The sequence below is a fragment of the Danaus plexippus genome, chromosome 2 (assembly GCF_018135715.1).
Source record: "Danaus plexippus chromosome 2, MEX_DaPlex, whole genome shotgun sequence".
NCBI classification, from domain to species: Eukaryota; Metazoa; Arthropoda; class Insecta; order Lepidoptera; family Nymphalidae; genus Danaus; species Danaus plexippus.
In genome coordinates this window covers 920,490-943,285 of record NC_083537.1, presented here as the reverse complement: position 1 = coordinate 943,285, position 22,796 = coordinate 920,490, and the positions used below count along the sequence as shown (strand labels likewise).

At 37.3% G+C, this 22,796-nt stretch overlaps 3 protein-coding genes across 3 annotated transcripts; all 3 read left to right on the top strand.

The window, feature by feature from the left end:
- Nucleotides 1-4,618: 4,618 nt before the first annotated feature.
- On the top strand, nucleotides 4,619-6,247 carry LOC133318898 (uncharacterized). Its single transcript, XM_061521418.1, has 6 exons — nucleotides 4,619-4,869; nucleotides 4,944-5,165; nucleotides 5,262-5,385; nucleotides 5,455-5,633; nucleotides 5,707-5,814; nucleotides 5,943-6,247. Exons 1-6 carry the CDS (start codon nucleotides 4,632-4,634, stop codon nucleotides 6,074-6,076), a joined length of 1,005 nt encoding a protein of 334 aa, XP_061377402.1. The 5' UTR covers nucleotides 4,619-4,631; the 3' UTR covers nucleotides 6,077-6,247.
- A 2,045-nt stretch (nucleotides 6,248-8,292) lies between these two features.
- LOC133318764 (uncharacterized) lies at nucleotides 8,293-9,874 on the top strand. The gene is made up of 6 exons (XM_061520967.1): nucleotides 8,293-8,567; nucleotides 8,642-8,863; nucleotides 8,952-9,075; nucleotides 9,145-9,323; nucleotides 9,397-9,504; nucleotides 9,634-9,874. Exons 1-6 carry the CDS (start codon nucleotides 8,330-8,332, stop codon nucleotides 9,765-9,767), a joined length of 1,005 nt encoding a protein of 334 aa, XP_061376951.1. The 5' UTR covers nucleotides 8,293-8,329; the 3' UTR covers nucleotides 9,768-9,874.
- Nucleotides 9,875-16,502: 6,628 nt separating this feature from the next.
- On the top strand, nucleotides 16,503-18,504 carry LOC116765352 (uncharacterized). The gene is made up of 6 exons (XM_061523106.1): nucleotides 16,503-16,770; nucleotides 16,845-17,066; nucleotides 17,155-17,278; nucleotides 17,347-17,525; nucleotides 17,599-17,706; nucleotides 18,261-18,504. Exons 1-6 carry the CDS (start codon nucleotides 16,527-16,529, stop codon nucleotides 18,392-18,394), a joined length of 1,011 nt encoding a protein of 336 aa, XP_061379090.1. The 5' UTR covers nucleotides 16,503-16,526; the 3' UTR covers nucleotides 18,395-18,504.
- The last annotated feature ends 4,292 nt before the right edge of the window (nucleotides 18,505-22,796 follow it).

Sequence of the window (22,796 nt, the reverse complement as noted above, 5' to 3'; positions counted from 1 at the left end):
CCCCAGTCCTAAAGACCGCAGCGGTTTGTGCTCCCGTTGCGGCGAGGAGGGCCACAAGTCCGCCCAGTGCTCCGCGTCACCGCGCTGCGCTGTGTGCGCGGACGCGAGCAAGCCGGCGGACCATGTGATGGGGGGTCATTCGTGCCGCCCCCCGTCCACCCGTGGGAAACTTCCGGCCCAGCCACAAAGGGCGGGGGTTTCGAGGCAGGCGTCGGGAGCTGAGATGTCCGAATAATGGCCGGACATCTCAGTTTCCTGCAGGCCAACGGGAACCACGCCGCCGGGGCTCAGGACCTTTTCCTGCAGTCCATGGTGGAGTGGGCCGTTGACGTGGCGGTCATAGCGGAGCCGTACTATGTCCCTGCCCAACCTCATTGGGCGGGAGACACGGGCGGCTCCGTGGCGATCGTCACGCGGCCGGGCGCCGTGCCCCCCCTCACAGTCAAGGCGAGGGGCCACGGGTATGTGGCGGCGGTTCGGGGGGAGATTGCCATAGTCGGGGTATATTTCTCTCCGAACCGCGACCTGCCGGCCTTTGAGAGATTTCTCGACTCTCTCGGGCCGGTGGTAGGGCAGTTAGCGCCTCTCCAGGTGGTTGTGATGGGGGACCTCAACGCCAAGTCCACGGCGTGGGGAAACCCCCTCACAACACCCAGAGGAAGGGAGCTAGAGGAATGGGCGCTAACTGCCGGACTGTCCCTACTGAACACGGGGACAGTTCAGACGTGCGTGCGACGGTCGGGAGGTTCAGTGGTGGACGTCTCGTTCGCCACTCCGACCATCGCACGCAGAGTGGAGGGGTTGAGGCAGGAGTGGAGACGCTTTCGGACCACCGCTACATACGGTTCGAAGTGTCTGCCACTCCTGCCGGTCGCCGGAGTCCAGCGTCGAGTTCCTCGTCGCCCCGGGAGAGAAGTCGGTTTCCGCGTTGGGCCCTATCAAGGCTCAACCGGGAACTGGCTGAGGAAGCGGCCGTTGTCGGCCGCTGGAGTCTCCCGGGGAGTGCGGAGTTGGGGGTGGACGAGGGGGCTAGTCGCTTTGGGGACGTACTCCATAACGTCTGCAGAGCGGCGATGCCCCCCGTTAGACGTCCACCCCCACGGGGTGCGGTATACTGGTGGTCGGACCACATTTCCGACCTCCGGGTCGCCTGCAACGGAGCCAGGAGGGCATACACCCGCAGCAGGCGACGCCGACCCCAGGACGAGGAGCGTGATGGCCGGCTGTACAGGGTCTACGTGGCGAAAAAGTTGATCCTGCAGCAGGCCATCTGCCGAGCCAAGGAGGCAGCCTGGCTGGAGCTGGTGGAGGGGCTCGATCGAGACCCCTGGGGCCGACCGTACAAGCGGGCGCGGAACAAAATCTGCGCCCAGTCGGCCCCCATCACGGAGGTGCTCCAGCCGGCTGTTCTGAGAGGGATCGTCGGGGAACTCTTCCCCGACGCCCCGGCGGGATTCACTCCCCCCAGAATGGCTCGGCAGACGCTGGAAGAGGGCGACCGCGTTCCGCCCACCGTCACGGAGTCTGAAATGGAGGCGATTTTGGCTCGCCTCCAGAGTAAGAAGAGCGCACCGGGTCCGGACGGGGTGCACGGGAGGGTTCTGGCTCTCTCCCTGGTGCACCTCGGAGGAGCCCTCAGGGAGCTGTTCGACCTCTGTCTGAGGTCCGAGCAGTTCCCGAGGGCCTGGAAGGAAGGCCGGCTATGCCTACTTCCGAAAGGCAGCCGGCCTCCGGACTCGGCTTCTGCGGTGCGACCGGTGGTTGTGCTGAACGAGGCGGGGAAGGCTTTTGAGAAGATTATAGCCACCCGTCTCGTTCGGCACCTGGAGGAAGGCTCGGGACCGGGACTTTCAGAGTCCCAGTTCGGGTTCCGAGCCCACCGGTCGACCGTTGATGCCCTCAAACGCCTGAGGGCAGTGACGGAAGAGGCGGAACGCAGAGGAGAGGTAGTGTTGGCGGTGTCGCTGGACATCGCCAACGCCTTCAACAGCCTCCCACACAGCGTGATACAGGCGGCACTCGTATACTTCGGAGTGCCCCTGTATCTGAGGAGGCTGTTAGGCAGCTACCTCTCCCAGAGGAGGGTGGCAGTCGAGAACCGGAGGGGGTCCATAGAGTGGTGGACAGTCGACAACGGCGTTCCACAGGGTTCGGTATTGGGACCTGTCCTATGGAACGTCGGGTATGACTGGGTCCTGCGGAGCCGCCTCCTCCCCGGGATGGGTGTCATATGCTACGCTGATGACACCCTCGTGTTATCCCGGGGACGGAGCTACAAGGAGGCGGCGCGGCTGGCCGAGGTCGGAACTGAGCTCGTGGTCAGCCGCATAGAGAGGTTGGGGCTTCGGGTCAGAATCGACAAAACCGAAGCCCTCCTCTTTCGCGGGACTGGGCGGAAAGGACCCCCGCCGGGTGCCACCCTCCTCATAGGAGGAGGGAGGGTCAGGGTGAGCCCTACCATGAAATATCTGGGGCTCATCCTTGACGGAGGGTGGACCTTCGTGCCCCATTTCAGAGAGTTGGGGCCGAAGGTCAGGAGGACGGCAGGTGCGCTGGGGAAATTCCTCCCGAACCTCGGAGGTCCCAGCGCAGCTTGCAGGCGGCTATACTCTGGGGTCTGTCGGAGTATAGCCACGTACGGTGCTCCCGTTTGGGCTGATCGCCCGATGAGCCGCGGGGTCAAGGCCCTTCTGCGCTCGGCGCAAAGGGCGCCCGCGGTGAGGGTGGTTAGGGGGTACCGTACGGTCTCCTGGGCCGCAGCGACGGCTCTTGCCGGTGATCCGCCTTGGGATCTTGTGGCGTCGGTTCTCGCCGAGGTGTTCTCCTACGTCTCGGGTAGGAGGGCTCTCGGAGAGAACCCTTCGACAGAGGAGATCCGAGCGGTTCACCGGCAGGGGGAGTCGCGCCTTATGCGGGAGTGGGGGGAGGACCTGGCGGGCCAGCCGTACGGTAAACGTACAACGGCTGCGCTCCGTCCGGTCCTAGAGCGTTGGATGAGGCGGAAACGCAAGCCCCTCACTTTCCGTCTGACGCAGGTTTTCACCGGGCACGGCTGCTTCGGTGACTACTTGTGTCGGGTGGCCAGGAGAGAGCCGGAAGGAGGCTGCCATGAGTGCGGCGCTGCGGTGGACACAGCCCAGCACACCCTCGAGGTGTGCCCGAGATGGGCTGCGCAGCGCCAAGACCTTGTGGCGGCACTCGGCGGAGTGGGCTTGTCGCTTTCGAGTGTCGCGGAGAAGATGCTCGAGAGTGACAGGTCCTGGATGGCGGTGTCCTCCTTCTGTGAGACGGTCATGTCCACGAAGGAGGCATCTGAGCGGGAACGGGAGGTTGCGGCTGATGCACCCTCCCTCCGCAGACGACGGGGGGGTGCGCGCCGGAGGCGATATTCGCAACGCCTCCAATAGCGCCCCTCCACTACGGGCTGGGGTCGGGCTGGTAACCCGGCTCCTGTGAAAGCCCGGCGTCGTCGGGGCGATCCTAATTGCCGGGATCGCCTCCTTTCTCCGAGGGAGTAAGTCCGGTCTTTGCCAGGATCGGCCAGTCGCTGGTGTGCCCTGTCGCTGACAGATCCGGGGTGCACCAACATAGCGGCCGATGGCTTTCGCTGTGGTTTTAGTGAGTAGGGACCTGCCCAGGTCGAGTCTCACACATCCTCTCCGGCCCCACCAAGGCCGGTGAGACGGCTCGTAAAAAGAGTTTCCCTGCGTCATCAAAAAAAAAAAAAAAAAAGGAGTAAAGCTATTGTGTGTGATATTTTACTAAATAGTATTATTTTAGCATAATCCCTTGAGGTACGAAGACGACTTTTATTCCCTGGATAGGAATTTTCTCATGTTTAGACAGGGAATTCTTTACAGTCACGTAATATTTTGAAGCCGTTAACTAGGTAACCACTGACTCACATAACAAATGATTTTACGTTAGGGATTCTTTGGGTCATCGCGTTGGGTTCTATGAGCTACACATCCAGAAGACGTCTTTGAAGCTGACTTATCCTTATACTTTCCCTGTGGTACTTCCGTAGATAATAAATAAATCAAAATATCTAAATAAACAATTTATAATGTTAACTCACAAACTGATTTGGCCTTAAATGTAGTCTCTAACAATATTACTAAGGTTTTTATAACTTCAAAATTAATTAAAATTTCATCAAGATAAGATATTAGCAAAGAATGAATATTAAGTTCTGTACCTACAGAATAATTATAAACTTGTATATGTTTAAACAGACTAAAAATTCTTTTTTTGGATTTAAAAATATAAAAAGTAAATTATTTGGGACTTCTCCATTAAACATTAATTAAGAATCATGATGGATTTTGTTCCACTTAAAGATGTTTTCCATCCATACGTTGTCCATGGTACATGTACTCGTTTTATTCAGTATCGATCAGTGTAAGGTCAGGTAAGATTTTAGTAATTATAGCCGCTTTTCTGCAAGCATCAAAATGTATTCACATATATGTATATTACTTATTACAAAAATGATACACATTCGTAACATTGGCAATATAAATTTTATGTCTCCACATACCGAAGAAAAATTATTGTTAATAAAGTGCTGTACGAGTGGAGTATAAATAGCGGCACATTGGTCATTAGAAGTATGGGAAACCGAAATTAAAATGTTCATTATTTGTGCAATTTTGTTATCAGTTGCATTACAATATAATGTATATTCTAGGGAGTTAGGTCAAAGGCGTCTGTACTCTCTGGAGGAGACTCCAACACTTTTCGAACAGTTTATAAAAGATTACAATAAAGAGTATGATGAGAGCGAGAAGGAAGAAAGGTTTAAAATATTTGTGAACAATTTAAAGGATATTAACGCTATGAACGAGAGGAGTTCGAATGCTGTTTACGGTGAGTAGACTTCTGTATATGAAGAGACGATTTCTGTTAAGAATTGTCATTTATGTCCTTAAACTTTGTAATAGGTATCAATAAGTTTTCGGATCTGAGCAAAGAAGAATTCATGAAATTTTATACCGGTCTGAAACGAGAAGAGAGTCCATCGAATGAGGATCATAAAAAAACTGATTTGCCAGAATCATTTAATGTTACTGCACCGGATCAATTTGATTGGCGAAAGAAAGGAGTTGTTAGCAGCGTAAAGATTCAAGGAGATTGTGGTTCATGCTGGGCATTTAGTGCAGCTGGTAAGTATTGTAATATTCATTAATATTTGTGCACTTTTAAATACTTTTAATGAAATAACAATTTAGTTTGAGAAATATTTTTATTTCATATTCAAGCTAATGTCGAAAGTATACATGCTATAAAGACTGGTAAGCTCATAGACGTGTCTGAGCAACAACTACTGGACTGTGATAAATATGATTCGGGATGTTCAGGAGGACTCGAATGGATTGCCATGAGGTATTTTTATACAAATAATATTTCATTTTTATGTTTGTTCCATCATTATTGAACAAAATCACTTTTCAGATATTTCGTCGCTAATGGTGCAATGTCTTTGAAGTCTTATCCTTACGTTGCTAAAGAAGGAAAATGCCGTTATGATAGCAGTAAAGTTGAAATAAGATTAAAGGAATATAAACACATAGAAAAACTATCGGAAGACCAAATTAAGGAACATCTTTACAATATCGGACCGTTGAGTATAGGTAATACAAACAATAGATTAATATAAAATAATAATTTGTTTTGTTTAATTATAAAATATATTTCAAACTTCAGCTATAACGTCATCAGGACTTGCATGGTATATAGGGGGAATTCTGATTGAAGGGTGTCATGTCAGTTATATAGTCGATCATGCTGTTCTTTTGGTAGGATACGGAACAGGTAAAGTATAATATAAATGTTGTAAAATATTATTCTTGTCAAAGGAATGTATTGAATTTAAACAAGTTAGTTTCGTCTCTTCCATACAAAATTATTAGTTGATAATTAATATTGTTACGTGTTTTCAGAAAACGGCGTTGACTACTGGATCGTCAAGAATTCTTGGAGTCCGGATTGGGGGGAAGATGGTTATTTTAGAATGAAGAGGGGAGTGAATTGCTTATTGGTAACTGAATGCGGAATTACAACAGCTGTTATATAAAACAATAAATGTTTGAAATAGATATTACTATTTATTATTGTAAGACAATCACTTCTATTCTATAAAGTCAGTATTTGGAACCATACCTCATTACGTACAACTTACTAACCGTTTAGCCACGAGGTCGAAAGATCTTAAAGCAACGAAATCTTTTGATAATCAACAAATATTTTGTAAATAAAATATACAATTATTTACTTATTTGTTTTGTCCGCCGCGGATTCCGTAATTCAAGAACGGTTTTTGACGGCGTCTATCACTCAAACTGCAACTAAAGTTAGTAGATTCAGTCGTACCTTAATTGTTCCCTACATCCTTCTTGCAGCGATTACTTGAGGTAGTAGTAAACGAAGATTTTTGAATTGGTTTCAATTTAGGCTCTCATGATATGACAACACTCCGCCTTTTAAGTCATTTTCAAGCCATAGTTTTTCATTTCATTTGAATTAAACTACTGCTTCCTTACTTAAACTTCTTGGAACAAAATCAAAAGACGAGTACTCCAACAACAAGAGTATTCCTCAAGTGTGTATCCGTAGAAATAACATTTAGCTTGCCAAATGATATACAATAACAATTAATTTATGTTTGTTTATTTTATTCAATAATTACAGGCCAATATATTATGAATAGATGTGTTTCGTAGACATTAATTTTCACCCCCAATTGTAGAAAAATAATTCTCCAGACATTAAGTACTCATACATATAACCGCGCTTCTAGTTCAAGGTTTAACATCTCAGAGTGTGTTCACTTTTTTATAGAAATGGCTCTTGTAAAATATACCTTTTCAAATAATTGAATCTACTGTTGTACGTATGTAGTAGATGGTGTAAGTTATGATTTTATAATGAGTCAAATTACTGTATAAGGACTATTTCCCAAAATGTAATGTTTTCTATTGAAACCTGTTCTTTTATAAGTGTATTGCCTATTTTAGTAGACAAAACACTTCTGTTTTAACATTGTACAAAAATGCAAAGTTTCAATACTATAAATTTTTTTAGTACACAATTTATTTCCCAGTTTATTTTTCTTGAATATAAAACATTAATTTTAATAATTTTATAGTTTATCCATAAAGTGGTCTCTGAAAAAGATCCCAGAGAAGTTCTCATATAAAAATTTTAGTAAATTTTCGAACCTTAGAGATATATTATAATGTTTACAAGTTACTTTACAAAAAAATTGGTTAGTAGATATTTAATAATTGAGATTCTAACACAGGAGCAATGCAAATTAATGCAGTCTCTGCTTGTACTCTGCGTTTTGTAACAATTAGTCATTTATTGTAGATGGTAGAGCCTAGCTGTTGTCAAATTACTAACTGAACTCAAACTCGACTCTCAACTCGAACTGGCTTGACTGGGGAAGTACCACCCTCTCACAGAAGATCGGCGTGAAGTAGTCTTATACGGCTGCGTTTCGTCCGATGAGTGTTAGAGCCGGTTGCCCTTTCCCTTTCCCACGCTTTCCTTTTTCCCACCCCTTCCTCTCCTTCATCGCTAAATAAGGGTGGCAGCGCATCCGGCAAAAACTTTTGCGGATATCCATGGGCAACGCCACCTCCATCAGGTACGCCATTTGCTCGTTTGCCCTTTGTTATAAAAACAAAATTATAGCAGTAAATCTGTATCATTTCATTAAGTTGAGGAAAGTAGGAGTAAAGCTATTGTGTGTGATATTTTACTAAATAGTATTATTTTAGCATAATCCCTTGAGGTACGAAGACGACTTTTATTCCCTGGATAGGAAATTTCTCATGTTTAGACAGGGAATTCTTTACAGTCACGTAATATTTTCAAGCCGTTAACTAGGTAACCACTGACTCACATAACAAATGATTTTACGTTAGGGATTCTTTGGGTCATCGCGTTGGGTTCTATGAGCTACACATCCAGAAGACGTCTTTGAAGCTAACTTATCCTTAAATCCATCATGGATTTTGTTCCACTTAAAGATGTTTTCCATCCATACGTTGTCCATGGTACAAGTACTCGTTTTATTCAGTATCGATCAGTGTAAGGTCAGGTAAGATTTTAGTAATTATAGCCGCTTTATTCAGCAAGCATCAAAATGTATTCACATATATGTATATTACTTGTTACAAAAATGATACACATTCGTAACATTGGCAATATAAATTTTATGTCTCCACATACCGAAGAAAAATTATTGTTAATAAAGTGCTGTACGAGTGGAGTATAAATAGCGGCACATTGGTCATTCGAAGTATGGCAAACCGAAATCAAAATGTTCATTATTTGTGCAATTTTGTTATCAGTTACATTACAATATAATGTATATTCTAGGGAGTTAGGTCAAAGGCGTCTGTACTCTCTGGAGGAGGCTCCAACACTTTTCGAACAGTTTATAAAAGATTACAATAAAGAGTATGATGAGAGCGAGAAGGAAGAAAGGTTTAAAATATTTGTGAACAATTTAAAGGATATTAACGCTATGAACGAGAGGAGTTCGAATGCTGTTTACGGTGAGTAGACTTCTGTATATGAAGAGACGATTTCTGTTAAGAATTGTCATTTATGTCCTTAAACTTTGTAATAGGTATCAATAAGTTTTCGGATCTGAGCAAAGAAGAATTCATAAAATATTATACTGGTCTGAAACAAGACAGCTGTCCATCGAATGAGCATCATAAAAGTACTGATTTGCCAAAATCATTTAATATTACTGCACCGGATCAATTTGATTGGCGAAAGAAAGGAGTTGTCAGCAGCGTAAAGTTTCAAGGACATTGTGGTTCATGCTGGGCATTTAGTGTGGCTGGTAGGTATTGTAACATTTATTAAAGGCAGTAATTTGTACATTTTTCAATACTGTTAAATTTAGTTTTGAAACCTATTTCATATTCAAGGTAATGTTGAAAGTATACATGCTATAAAGACTGGTAAGCTCATAGACGTGTCTGAGCAACAACTACTGGACTGTGATAAAAATGATTCGGGATGTTCAGGAGGACTCCCATGGAATGCCATGAGGTATTTTTATACAAATAATATTTCATTTTTATGTTTGTTCCATCATTATTGAACAAAATCACTTTTCAGATATTTCGTCGCTAATGGTGCAATGTCTTTGAAGTCTTATCCTTACGTTGCTAAAGAAGGAAAATGCCGTTATGATAGCAGTAAAGTTGAAATAAGATTAAAGGAATATAAACACATAGAAAAACTATCGGAAGACCAAATTAAGGAACATCTTTACAATATCGGACCGTTGAGTATAGGTAATACAAACAATAGATTAATATAAAATAATAATTTGTTTTGTTTAATTATAAAATATATCTCAAACTCCAGGTATAACGTCATCACCACTTGCATCGTATAATGGGGGAATTCTTATTGAAGAGTGTCATAGAAGTTATCTAATCAATCACGCTGTTCTTTTGGTAGGATACGGAAAAGGTAAAGTATGATATAATGTTGTAAAATATTATTTTTGTCAGACAAATATCTTCAATTTAAACAAATTAATTTTGTCTCTTGTATGTAAAATTATTTCTTGATATTATTAGTATTGTTACCTGTTTTCAGAAAACGGCGTTAAATACTGGATCGTCAAGAATTCCTGGGGTCAGAATTGGGGGGAAAATGGTTATTTTAGAATGAAGATGGGAGTGAATTGCTTATTGGTAACTGAATGCGGAATTACAACAGCTGTTATATAGAAAAAGAAAAAAGTGTTGAATGTTTACAATAAATTATTGCTTGAGCCTTTCTTTATCCACGAACATAATTTCTAATTGGAGTGTGAAAAATAGATCAACATATAAAATTGGTCGTTTCTTTATTCCTTTTCCCTGCCTTATTCACTTAGTATAAGATTCAGTCATAGTTTTATGAGAGTAATCTAGATATTTTTTTTTTCTTATTGACAGTAGACACTTGCGCATTTGCGACCAACATTGTTTACTTATTTATTTTATCCGTCGCAGATTGTAACAACACTCCGCATAGGGTCTCTATAAAATATAGTTCAAGATTTAAGTCGTTTTCAAGTTATACTTCTTGCATTCGTTTGAATTAAAATACTACTTCTTTACTTAAACTTCTTGGAATGTTCCATAATCACCAGCAGAGTATTCTTCAAGTGTGTATCCATCTAAGTAATGTATAGCTTGCCATGTGAAAATTTATAATAATTTATATTCAATAGTAACAGAAAAAAATATGTTTAATAAAATGAGTGTCGTAGACATTAATTTGGACCCACAATTCTAGAATAATAATTCTCTAAACATTAAGGACTCATACAAATAGACACGATTCTAGTTATGTTTATTTGTGTGTTGTGAAGTGTTACTTTAAGGAATTCCAAAATTGTATTTTTTCGTTTTATTCCTATTTTAGTTCCTGGAGCACGAGGACTCGTCCATTGTTAGTTCTCTCTTTTCTTTTGGGAAACGCTTTATAATATTTGGAACACTATTCCTTCTCAGTCTTGTGTAATATCTACTTCCAGAACTTGCTAGTCTAGTTAACATCATTTGTTAATTTTTGTTGGTAGTTTATGCTACGTGTAGAAATTTCTTACTTCAGAGTTGACGCCCAGATTGCTGCAGTGTCATTTTTTGTGGATTCGTTAAGGAATGATGAACCTGGATCCCACAGCTTCAGTCTGATTTCGACTTTTCAAGATTTCGATTCTGCTTTTCATTCCGTCCCCCAAAGCTCTATTTCATAGGTTCAAACTGGTTTTAAAATGGTTTTGTAAACAGCTATTTTACTGCCGCTGTTTATTTGCGAAGTTTTACCAATCAGCTAATACATAGAACTTGAGGTTATTGTTTGGCAAGACAAGAATGCTAAATATAAGATCCATGCAATGGATTTAGAGATGCAGAGCGAGTAGTTAGACAAAGTGGATTTTTGTATCCTATTAGTACTAAAATGACACACCTTAATTCAAGATTGGTTGCTAGCATGACTAAAATTTTATCTCAATGGGTTCCAGATCACTTTCAGATGACTTTCTCAGATGAGAGTAATTCCAGAGTAATCTCAGATCAGAGTAAGATGACGTAAAGGTAACGAAAAGACTTACTATATCTGGGGCAAGGCAGTTGGAATTGCTAAGCATTTGCTTGTGGGATGTAAGGTACTCCTGGATGGTGGTCAATTCTCGAGTCGTCATGATAGAGTTCTGGAAATCGTATGTGGATTATTTCGGTAGCCAGAGCGCAAACGGAAATAACTACCAACAAGCGATCAATAGGTTTTGTGAGAGAATGCTCTGGGGCTATAAAATCAAACGGCAATCCTTACTCCATCCTTATAGCGGCATTGAACTGGACTGCAATGACGGAAAAGTATGAAAAACAATAGGAAGGATATAAATCCTGCAAACAAGACCTATTAAATACGGTTCTTTGAGAAACCAACATCCCAAAAGACCATGCCATCCAAGGCAATAAGTACTACGAGATCACTAACTCATTAGGAATAGGTTCATCGTAGATTTGTACGCGGTAGAAGTGTTTTCACAAACAAATAAACTGTAATTTTTTATACATGTATATGTCGCGCTCAACAGTGAAAACGCTCAGAGTGACCGGAAAAATAGCTCACAATCCGTTGTGGTCATAGTAGAAAATCTACAGGAAAAATTTTTGTTTTATGGCTTTGTTTAATGACAACGCCCGCGGCACGAAATCACAGTTAGACCAAATAGCGAAAAACGTGTCGTGGCTGACATGATTGGTTCAATCTCAACGTTTCTGACTATGAAAAAAGCCATGAAAGTATGAAATATATATTATTTGATTTGCACTTCTTTCCAATAGGGATTCTACTAGGCTTGGGCTGGAAAAGTTTTTATAGATGTCCTTAAATATTTTTTTTTTATAAAATGAATGCATAACGTGTTTGTGAATACATGAATCGATATTTTTTAATTAGATTACTTTGTATTTAAAAATTCAACGTATAAAGTAATTATTTGCTGGACACAAAACATTCATCATTTGTAAATTGCTTACAATTCAGTTAAAATAACTAGGATTTTTTTAAATGATAATTAAAATTCTTTCAAATAATAAACATGTTTATTGTTTACCAATACATAACTATGTACTTATATTAGAAATAGCAGGGTTAACAACGAAGTAGAGGGCACATCATAAATGTTGATACAGTTAGTTTCAGAAAGTGTAAACTTATTACGTCCATCGAATGTACTTTCGTTTTTCCTAAATGGTAGAGAACTGATTGGTTAATACTCAAACCAAAACACATAACATTCCTAGGTGCTGCACGTCCTCTATCAAATTCAGGAACTCGAACTAAAACGTTTTTAAAATTTTCGGTCTTTGAGCGTAACATTGTATGTGTATATATCAAAGGTGGCAAGCGAGCAAAGGGCCTACTAGACGGAAGGCAACCACCGTCTCCCATGTACATCTGCAACATAATGGAATAAAATAACATTTCTTTTTAGGAGATACAAACACAAAAAGTAAATTTTTATTTCGACTTCTCCAAGAAACCAAAATATAAAACCAGTAATAAATTTTTTGCCACTCAAAGATACGTTTGCTCCATACTTGTCCAAGACAATTACTCATTTTATTCAGTGTCTATCAATAAAAGGTCGGATTTTAATAATTATAGTCAATTCATTTAGGAAGCATCATATACACGTATAATCAAAACATATTACTAATTACAAAAATGATACAGATACATAATTTTGACAATATTTTATTTTATGACTTTACATACCGAAAAAAAATTGTTGTTACTAAAGTGTTGTAGAAGTAGGGTGTAAATAGCGGCACACTGGTCATTAGACGCATGACAACTAAAAATCAAAATGTTCATTATTTATACAATTTTGTTATTTATTACATTACAATATAATGTATATTCTAGAGAGTTAGGTCAAAGGCGTCTGTACTCTCTGGAGGAGGCTCCAACACTTTATGAACAGATTATAAAAGATTACAAGAAAGAGTATGATGTGACCGAGAAGGAAGAAAGGTTTAAAATATTTGTGAACAATTTAAAGGATATTAACGCTATGAACGAGAGGAGTTCGAATGCTGTTTACGGTGATTTGATTTCTGTATATGAAGAAACGATTTCTGTTAACAATTGTCATTTATGTTCTTACACTATATAATAGGTATCAATAATGAGATCTAAGATTTTCGCGAGTTTTATTCATTTAAATGAAACTAGTATTATTTGGTTATACTACGCGGATTTTATTATTTAAAAACTACATAATCCCGACGTTTCGGTTACTTTGCAGCAACCGTGATCACGGGCAGACCAGATGTGATCTGCCACTGGCACATCTCGTCTGCCCGTTGTTAGCAGCGTAAAGGTTCAAGGACATTGTGGTTCATGCTGGGCATTTAGTGCATCTGGTAAGTATTGTAATATTCATTAAATTTGTGCACTTTTAAATCATCATCATCATCATCATCAGCCTATCGGAAGCCCACTGCTGAGCATAAGCCTCTTCTCGCAGTGAGAAGGTTTGAGCATTAATCGCCACGCTTGCTCAAGACGGGTTGGCGATTTCAAACTTATAATTTGAAATTATAAGCCCAGGTTTCCTCACGATGTTTTCCTTCACCGTCCGTCAGTGGCGTCTAAATACTGTTATAAAGTACATATGACTATGAAAAATCACATTGGTACTTGCCAGGTTTCGAACCCGCGCCCTCACGCATGAGAGGCGGTCCTTTAACCTCCAGGCCACCACGACTTTTAAAGGCCACTTTTAAATACTTTTAATGAAATATCAATTTAGTTTGAGAAATATTTTTATTTCATATTCAAGGTAATGTCGAAAGTATACATGCTATAAAGACTGGTAAGCTCGTACACGTGTCTGAGCAACAACTAGTGGATTGTGATAGCCAGGATTCGGGATGTTCAGGAGGCTTGACATGGAATGCCATGAGGTAGTTTAATGTAAATAATGTTTCAGTTTGATGTTAGTGCCATTATTATTAAACAAAATGACGTTCCAGATATTTCCGTACAAATGGTGCAGTGTCTTTGAAATCTTATCCTTACGTGGCTCAAAACGAAAATTGCCGCTATGATAGCAATAAAGTTGTAATCAGATTAAAGGACTACAAACACATCACACAACTGTCAGAAGATCAAATTAAGGAACATCTTTACAATATAGGACTATTGAGTATAGGTATAAGGTATAATACAAACTATACATTAACATAAAATGATAACTTATTTTATTAAACAATAAAATATATTTCAAACTCCAGATATAACTTCAACGCAACTTACATGGTATGAAGGTGGAATTCTTATTGAAGAGTGTCGTAGAAGCGATCTAGTCGATCACGCTGTTCTTTTGGTAGAATACGGAAAAGGTAAAGTATAATATAAAGTTGTAAAATATTATTCATGTTTAATGACTATATTTAATTTAAACAGTTTAATTTCTTCTCTTGCATACATAAATATTTGTTGATATTTATGTTGTTACATGTTTTCAGAAAACAGCGTTGAATACTGGATCGTCAAGAATTCCTGGGGTCAGAATGGGGGGGAAAAAGGTTATTTTAGAATGAAGAGGGGAGTTAATTGCTTATTGATAACTGAATGCGGAATTACAACAGCTGTTATATAAAACAATCAATATTTAAAGTAGATAAACGTATAAAATTGTTTTTTTCTTTATTCTTTTTCCCTACATCTCAGAGTGAGATAACTTTATAGAAAATGACTCTTGTAAAATTATCCCTCCTAAAGTACTCGAATCCACTTTTCTACGTATGCAGTAGATGTTGTAAGATTTTCCGAAACCTCATTTGGTTCATTATTCTGATTAAAACCTGTTCTTTCATAAGTATTGCCTTTTTTAGTAGACAAAACAGTTCTGTCTTAACATTGTAGAAAAATTCAAAGAATAAAAATAAAATAAATGGGTTTCTCTAGTTCACAATTTATTTTTCCTGAATATAAAACATTAATTTAATTAATTTTATAGTTTATACATGTACTGGTCTCCGAATGAGATTCTAGAGTATTCATTAAGTTGAGGAAAGTAGGATTAAAGCTATTGTGACAATTTAATAAATAGTATTATTCTAGCGTAATCCTTTGAGGTACGCCGAGGATTTTTGTTCCCTGGAAAAGAGTTTTCTCATGTTAAGGCAAGCGATTCTTTGCAGTCACGTAAGGTTTTGAGGTTGTTAACTAAGTAATCACTGACTCTCATGAAAAATGATTTTAGGTTTTCGAGTCTTTGGGTCATCGAGTTGGGTTCTATGAGCTCAGATATTCAGAACATGTGTTTAAGGCTGCCTTACCCGTATACTTTATATGTTGTACTTTCCTCCAAATAAAAGGAGGTCCATAGTGTTATTGTTTAATTGACGAAATAGAGTAATATATTGAACTACAGCTTGTACTACAAAAAAAAAATATTTTGTGGGAAAACTAGCCAGACACATAAATATTTTCTTATAAATCGAAAGTTTTTAATAATATGAATAGATTTGTTCAGTTTTGTTCACCTATAAAGAAATAATAAATAAACAAAAACATTTCAATGAACAATATTCTAATGTTCACTTACAAACTGACCAGGCTTCAAATGTAGTCTTTAACGATAATACCAATGTTTTTATAACTTCAAAACTAAATAAAATGTCATCAAGATAAGATATTATTTAAGGAATTTATATTAAAGTCTAAACCTACAGAATAATTATAAAATTGTAAATGGTTAAACAAAATAACATTTCCTTTTTGGATATAAAAATATAAAAAGTAAATTTTTCTGTCGCTCTTTCAAGATACCAAATTATTGCACAAGTTATAAATTTGTTCAACTTAAAGATGTTTTTCCTTCATACGTTGTCCAAGGTCCAGGTACTCATTTTATGCAGTGTCGATCAGTGAAAGGTCGGATTTTAATCATTTTAGTCGCTTCATTCCAGGAGTATCATATATGTCTCAGTAGGAATACTTTGTCGTTTTTTAAAAGAGTGACGTCACCAATGACTTTTCTTGACTGTCATCATGCACTGAGATATTGAAGGTAATCCCATAGCCGATTTGACGAACCCCTTACTTCGAGGTCCGTACCCTTGAAAGGCTCGATCGAGACTATCATTAGTAGTATCAGCAGTAGTATTTTCGCCTCTACTTTTACCAACATTGTTGTGACTACACTTACACGGGTGGCTACGCAGATGGTTATGCGGGTGACGCCTAATAATTTCAACTACCCTCAATTATTAGTTATTCAAATAATAACAATTGCGTCGCTATATATATTCAAAGCATATAACTAATTAAAAAGAAGATACACATTCGTAACATTGGCAATATTTCATTTTATGTCTCCACATACCAAAGAAAAATTATTGTTAATAAATTTCTGTAGAAGTGGAGTATAAATAGCGGCAAGCTGGTCATTAGAAGTATAGCAACTTAAAATGAAAATGTTCATTATTTGTACAATTTTGTTATCAGTTGCATTACAATATAATGTATATTCTAGGGAGTTAGGTCAAAAGCATCTGTACTCTCTAGAGGAGGCTCCAACACTTTTCGAACAGTTTATAAAAGATTACAATAAAGAGTATGATGAGAGCGAGAAGGAAGAAAGGTTTAAAATATTTGTGAACAATTTAAAGGATATTAACGCTATGAACGAGAGGAGTTCGAATGCTGTTTACGGTGAGTAGACTTCTGTATATGAAGAGACGATGTCAATTAAGAATTGTCATTTATGTTCTTACACTATATAATAGGTATCAATAAGTTTTCGGATCTGAGCAAAGACGAATTCGTGAAATTTTATACCGGTCTGAAACGAGAAGAGAGTCCATCGAATGAGGATCATAAAAAAACTGATTTGCCAAAATCATTTAATGTTACTGCACCGGATCAATTTGATTGGCGAAAGAAAGGAGTTGTCAGCAGCGTAAAGTTTCAAGGACATTGTGTTTCATGCTGGGCATTTAGTGTGGCTGGTAGGTATTGTAACATTTATTAAAGGCAGTAATTTGTACATTTTTCAATACTGTTAAATTTAGTTTTGAAACCTATTTCATATTCAAGGTAATGTTGAAAGTATAAATGCTATAAAGACTGGTAAGCTCATAGACGTGTCTGAGCAACAACTAGTGGATTGTGATGAGTGGAATTCTGGATGTTCAGGAGGGAATGCGTTGTTGGCGATGAGGTAATTTAATACAAACTGTATAAATTTCTGACTTTGAAGTATTTTTAGTACTCAAAATCTCATTTCAGTTATTTCCTCGATAATGGTGCAATGTCCTTGGAGTCTTATCCTTACGTTGCTAAAGAAGGACAATGCAGGTATAATAGCAGTAAAGTTGTAATCAGATTAAAGGACTATCAATACATTATAGAACTGTCGGAAGATGAAATTAAGGAATATCTTTATAATATCGGACCGTTGAGTATAGGTAGCACAAACTATACATCAATATACAATGATTAATTATCTTTACTGAATATTAAACATATTTTAAACATTAGATATAGATTCATCACAAATTCATCAGTATAAAGGTGGAATTGTTATTAAGGAGTGTCAAGAAGTCTACAGCACCAATCACGCAGTTCTTTTGGTAGGATACGGAAAAGGTAGAGTATTGCAAAATATTATTTTTTTATTTATTTATGTACCAAAAGTAGAAATAATTAAAGAAACGTGGAGAAGGTAAAATATAAAAAAGTAGAAGGAAAGAAAAGATATATATATTTATACATAAATATAGACATAAAATATATGCATGATTATATACATTTTTCTTAATTAGAAAATAATATAAATAAATAAACATTAAATATCAGAAGGTAAAATTATGAGATGAAGTCTCATAAGACGATGTTTAACTGCAACTTGGACACTATTTGTAAACTAAAAGTGGGAGTCAGTTCCAAAATATGTATTTTATCTAGCAGCTCATCAGTGGCATCTAAATAGCAGCCATCGCCGTAATCAAGTAAGGAGAGAAGAAGACATTGCACAAGAATAATTTTAGTTTTAAAAGGAAATAGGTTATGCATTCGTTTAAGATAATGTAGAGTAATGTGAATTATTTATGTGAAATGCTTGTTTTGAATTGAATCGAGATAATTTCCTATTTTGCATACAAAAATATTTTTTGAAAATTAATACTCTTACGTGTTTTCAGAAAACGGCGTTGAATACTGGATTGTCAAGAATTCCTGGGGTCAGAATTGGGGGGAAAAAGGTTATTTTAGAATACAGAGGGGAGTGAATTGTTTATTGCTAGCTAAAGACGGAATTATAACAGCTGTTATATAAATCAAGAAAAAGTATTGAATGTTTACAATTAATTATTGCTTGTTATCATTCGTGTTCCTCTTACATCAGGTCAATTCGAAGTCTAAAATAGATCAACATATCAAAATTAATCTTTTCATTGTTTCTTTTCCCTACCTTATAGACCAAGTATAAAATTCAGTCCCAGTTTTTAATAGATTTTTGAGAGTATCGAAAAATAATCGATATACAAAACCCTCGTTATAATATATCACAAATACCGATTTTCCTTTACTTCAAATTCAATGGTTGAATCGTATGATTTGCTAAAAAAGTCATATTTCATATCAGAAAGATAAGGTGTTATGTAAAGAATGAAAATAAGCATTTGAATCCATGGCGCAAAAATAATAATAATAATAATGTAAAACTAAATGTCTGTTAGAATATGCATTGTTTCTAGACTTTCTCTTTATCTTCATACTTTTTATATAAACATTTCATATCAATGTATCTTATAACATGTGTGACGTATTATCTTAAAACTCTTTCTTTATAGTAGTGTCATGAAAGATATTTTGTTTATATCCAATAATTGGAAGGCCTTAATTTATTATCGAATAGCAACAGGAACTTTTGAAGGACGACTTTTATCTATTCCAGGAGTGTATGTTGGACAAACAAACAGGCACATATTGGTTATTGAATATAAAACTGGACATTCATAACATTCACAATATTTTTTGTTACGCTAGATTACTCAAATTTATAACTGATAATTCTTAATAGGCAGTGTCGGGTTTATATACTGCTGAGCTGTTTATGAAAGTTGGAGTACACAAAAACTCTGTTCGTCGTTTGTACAATTTTGTTATCGGTTACATTACAATATAATGTTCATTCTAGAGAGTTAGGTCAAAAGTGACTGAGCAACAACCAGTAGACTATGATATCTGGGATGAGGGATGTTCAGGAGGGATGCAGTGGTTGGCGATAAGGTAATTAAATACAAAGTGTGTAAATTTTTGACTTTAAAATATTTTTAGTGCTCAAAATCTCATTTCAGTTATTTCCATAAAAAAGGTGTAATGTCTTTGAATTCTTAACCTCACTTTTCTAAAGAAGGAAAATGCGGCTATGATAGCAGTAAAGTTGTAATCAGATTAAAGGACTATAAACACATTACACAACTATCGAAAGATCAAATTAAGGAACATCTTTAAAATATCGGACCATTGAGTATAGGTAATACAAACTATACATTAACATAAAATGACTATTTATCTTAACTGAACACACAATATGTTTCAAACTTTAGGTATGGGTGGATCACCAATTATGTCGTATAAAGGTGATTTATTATAGAAGAGTGTCCTGACACCTATCTGGTCAATCCCGCAGTTCTTTTGGTAGGATAGGTAAAGGGGTAAATACTATTTATGTCAAATGTATCTTTTAAGTTAAAAACAACTTAATTTTTTATTTAGCATACAATAATAGTTTTTGATAATTAATAGTGTTACGTGTTTTCAGAAAACAGCGTTGACTACTGGATCGTCAAGAATTCTTGGGGTCCGAATTGGGGAGATAAAGGTTATTTTAGAATGGTGAAGGGAGTGAATTGCTTATTGGTAACTGAAATCGGAATTACAACAGCTGTTATATAAAACAATAAATGTTTGAAATAGATATTACTATTTATTATTGTAAGACAATCACTTCTATTCTATAAAGTCAGTATTTGGAACCATACCTCATTACGTACAACTTACTAACCGTTTAGCCACGAGGTCGAAAGATCTTAAAGCAACTAAAAGATAATGGCCGAATATTTTATAAATTAAATAGATTGTATATTTATTTATTTATTTGTCCGTTAGGGATTCCATAACTCATGGTCAGTTTTGAACGGCGTATATCACTCAAACTGTAACTATAGTTAGTAGATTCACTCGTACCTTAATTGTTCCCTACATGCTTCTTGCAGCGCTTACTTGAGGTAGTAGTAACGGAGGATCTTTGAATTGGTTTCAGTTAGGTTCTAATAATGTAACAACACTCCGCATAGCGTCTCTATAAATTATATTTCAAGTTTTCAGTCATTTTCAAGAAATAGTTCTTCATTTCATTTGAATTAAACTCCTGCTTCTTTTCTTAAACTTCTTGGAACAAAATCAAAAGGAGAGCACTCCAAGAACAAGAGCATCCTTCAAGTGTGTATCCGCAGAAGTTACGTCTAGCTTGCCAAGAGATATTTAATACTAATTTATATTTGCTTATATTTCATAATTACAGACAAATTTATGTTTAATAGAATGTGTCTCGTAGACATTTACTCCCAATTCTAGAACAATAATTCTCCAAACATTAAGTACTCATACACATAGACACGCTTCCAGTTCGAGGTTTAACATCTCAGAGTGAGTTAACTTTTTTATAGAAAATGGCCGTTGTAAAAATATCCCATCTTAATTAATTGAGTAATAGATGATGTATATTATGGTTTTATAATGAATTAAATTACTGAATAAAGAGTATTTCCCGAAACCAAATGTTTCCGATTGAAAATATTGTCTATTTGAGTTGGAAAAACAGTTCGGTCTTTACATCACAGAAGTTTCAATAAAATACTTTATTTTCTTTATTACACAATTTATTTCCTAGTTTATTTTTCCTGAATATAAAACATTAATATAACTAATTGTATAGTTTATCCATAAACTGGTGTCCGAATGACATTCCAAAGAACTTCTCATATAATAAAAAATATGTTTTTTAACTTTAGATATATGTAGTTTACAAGAAAATTGGTTAATACATATTTAATAGTTGAGATACTATCGAAGGAGCAAAGTAAGTTAATGCAGTCTCTACTTGTACGCTGCGTTTTTTGACAATTACTCATTTATAGCCGTAAAACTGTCTGAGTTATGATTTTTTAGTTCACAAAAGTAGGAGTACAGCGATTGGGTAATATAATTAGAGATATAATTCCTTGAGCACAATTCCTTGAGGTACACCGAGGACTTATTCCCTGGAATGGAACTTTCTCATGTTTAGATAGGGATTCCTTTTCAGTCACCTAAGGTTTTGAGGTTGTTAACTAAGTAATCACTGACTCACCCGACGACTGAGTCCTTGTTTCCAAATTATAGAAGTGAATTTATTGAAATTATTTTTTTAGGGTGCCATGTCTGTGTATTAAAATATATTTTATTTCAATACGTTTTATTCATTTCACAATAATTTCGAACTCGTTTTTGGATTGATTTATTTTTTATTGAATATATTTTATGAATCTTTTTATCGCGTGTCGGTTGTCTTAAAATTAGATATACATGTATATTTGTGTGTTGTGAAGTGTTATATTTAGAAATTCTAATGTTGCGGTCATGTAAATTTATTATCTTAGACGAGTTCTTTAAAGGGTTAAAAATCTATGTGGGAGATGAAAAAATATTAAAAAACCATAACGAGATCTAAGATTTTCGCGAGTTTTATTCATTTAAATTAAACCAATATTTTTCGGATATACTTTCACATCTCGTCTGCCCGTGATCACGGTTGCTGAAAAGTAACCGTGATCGGGATTATGTAGTTTTTTAAAATAATAAAATCCGCGTAGTATATCCGAAAAATATAAGTTTCATATTAAAAAACCATTGTCTTGAATTTAGGAACTGCTAACTTTGCATCTCAAAAATTTTGAAAAATAATTTATTAAATATTATAGAAGACACCCTCAAAATCATTATAATATCAAAGGTAATAGTTCAAAATAACTACTGAGGACAACATTTCGAATTTCTTATTTATCTGTCCAATTAAACTGTCAAAGTCCAACTTATTTCAAAATTACGGTGGTTAGTACACGAGCTGTTTTGTTAATATTATATCTTGACAGATCAACGCGTTGGGCCTCTAGGAGCTAAAAATCCAAAAGACGTCTTTGAAGCTGCCTTGTCCTTATACTTCTTTGTTGTACTTCCCTCCAAATAAAGGGACGTCCATAGTGTTACCGTTGAATTGATGAAATAGAGGAATATAATGTACGACAAAAAAAATATATGTAGCAGGAAAAATAGCCATTAACATAAATATAAAATTTATTGTAAATCGAAAGTTTTCAATAGATTTTCTTCAGTTTTCTTCAAAGAAATAATAAATAAACAAAAATATCTAAATAAACAATTCTCTAATGTTCACTTACAAACTGACCAGGCTTGAAATGTAGTCTTTAACTATATTACCAATGGTTTTACAACTTCAAAACTAAATAAAATGTCATCAAGATATGATATTATGTAGAGAATGTACATTAATGCCTGAACCTAATAATTATAAGATTGTATATGTATATTTCATTTTATGACTCCACATACCGAAGACACATTACTGTTAGTAAAGTGCTGTACGAGTGGAGTATAAATAGCGGCACATTGGT

Coding starts and splice junctions, on each gene's coding strand:
- LOC133318898 (XM_061521418.1), top strand. CDS start 4,632: ATGTTCATTATTTGTGCAATTTTGTTATCAGTTGCATTACAATATAAT. Junction 5,386..5,454: donor CTCGAATGGATTGCCATGAG/GTATTTTTATAC, acceptor ATCACTTTTCAG/ATATTTCGTCGCTAATGGTG. Junction 5,815..5,942: donor TTTGGTAGGATACGGAACAG/GTAAAGTATAAT, acceptor ACGTGTTTTCAG/AAAACGGCGTTGACTACTGG.
- LOC133318764 (XM_061520967.1), top strand. CDS start 8,330: ATGTTCATTATTTGTGCAATTTTGTTATCAGTTACATTACAATATAAT. Junction 9,076..9,144: donor CTCCCATGGAATGCCATGAG/GTATTTTTATAC, acceptor ATCACTTTTCAG/ATATTTCGTCGCTAATGGTG. Junction 9,505..9,633: donor TTTGGTAGGATACGGAAAAG/GTAAAGTATGAT, acceptor ACCTGTTTTCAG/AAAACGGCGTTAAATACTGG.
- LOC116765352 (XM_061523106.1), top strand. CDS start 16,527: ATGAAAATGTTCATTATTTGTACAATTTTGTTATCAGTTGCATTACAA. Junction 16,771..16,844: donor GAGTTCGAATGCTGTTTACG/GTGAGTAGACTT, acceptor ACTATATAATAG/GTATCAATAAGTTTTCGGAT. Junction 17,707..18,260: donor TTTGGTAGGATACGGAAAAG/GTAGAGTATTGC, acceptor ACGTGTTTTCAG/AAAACGGCGTTGAATACTGG.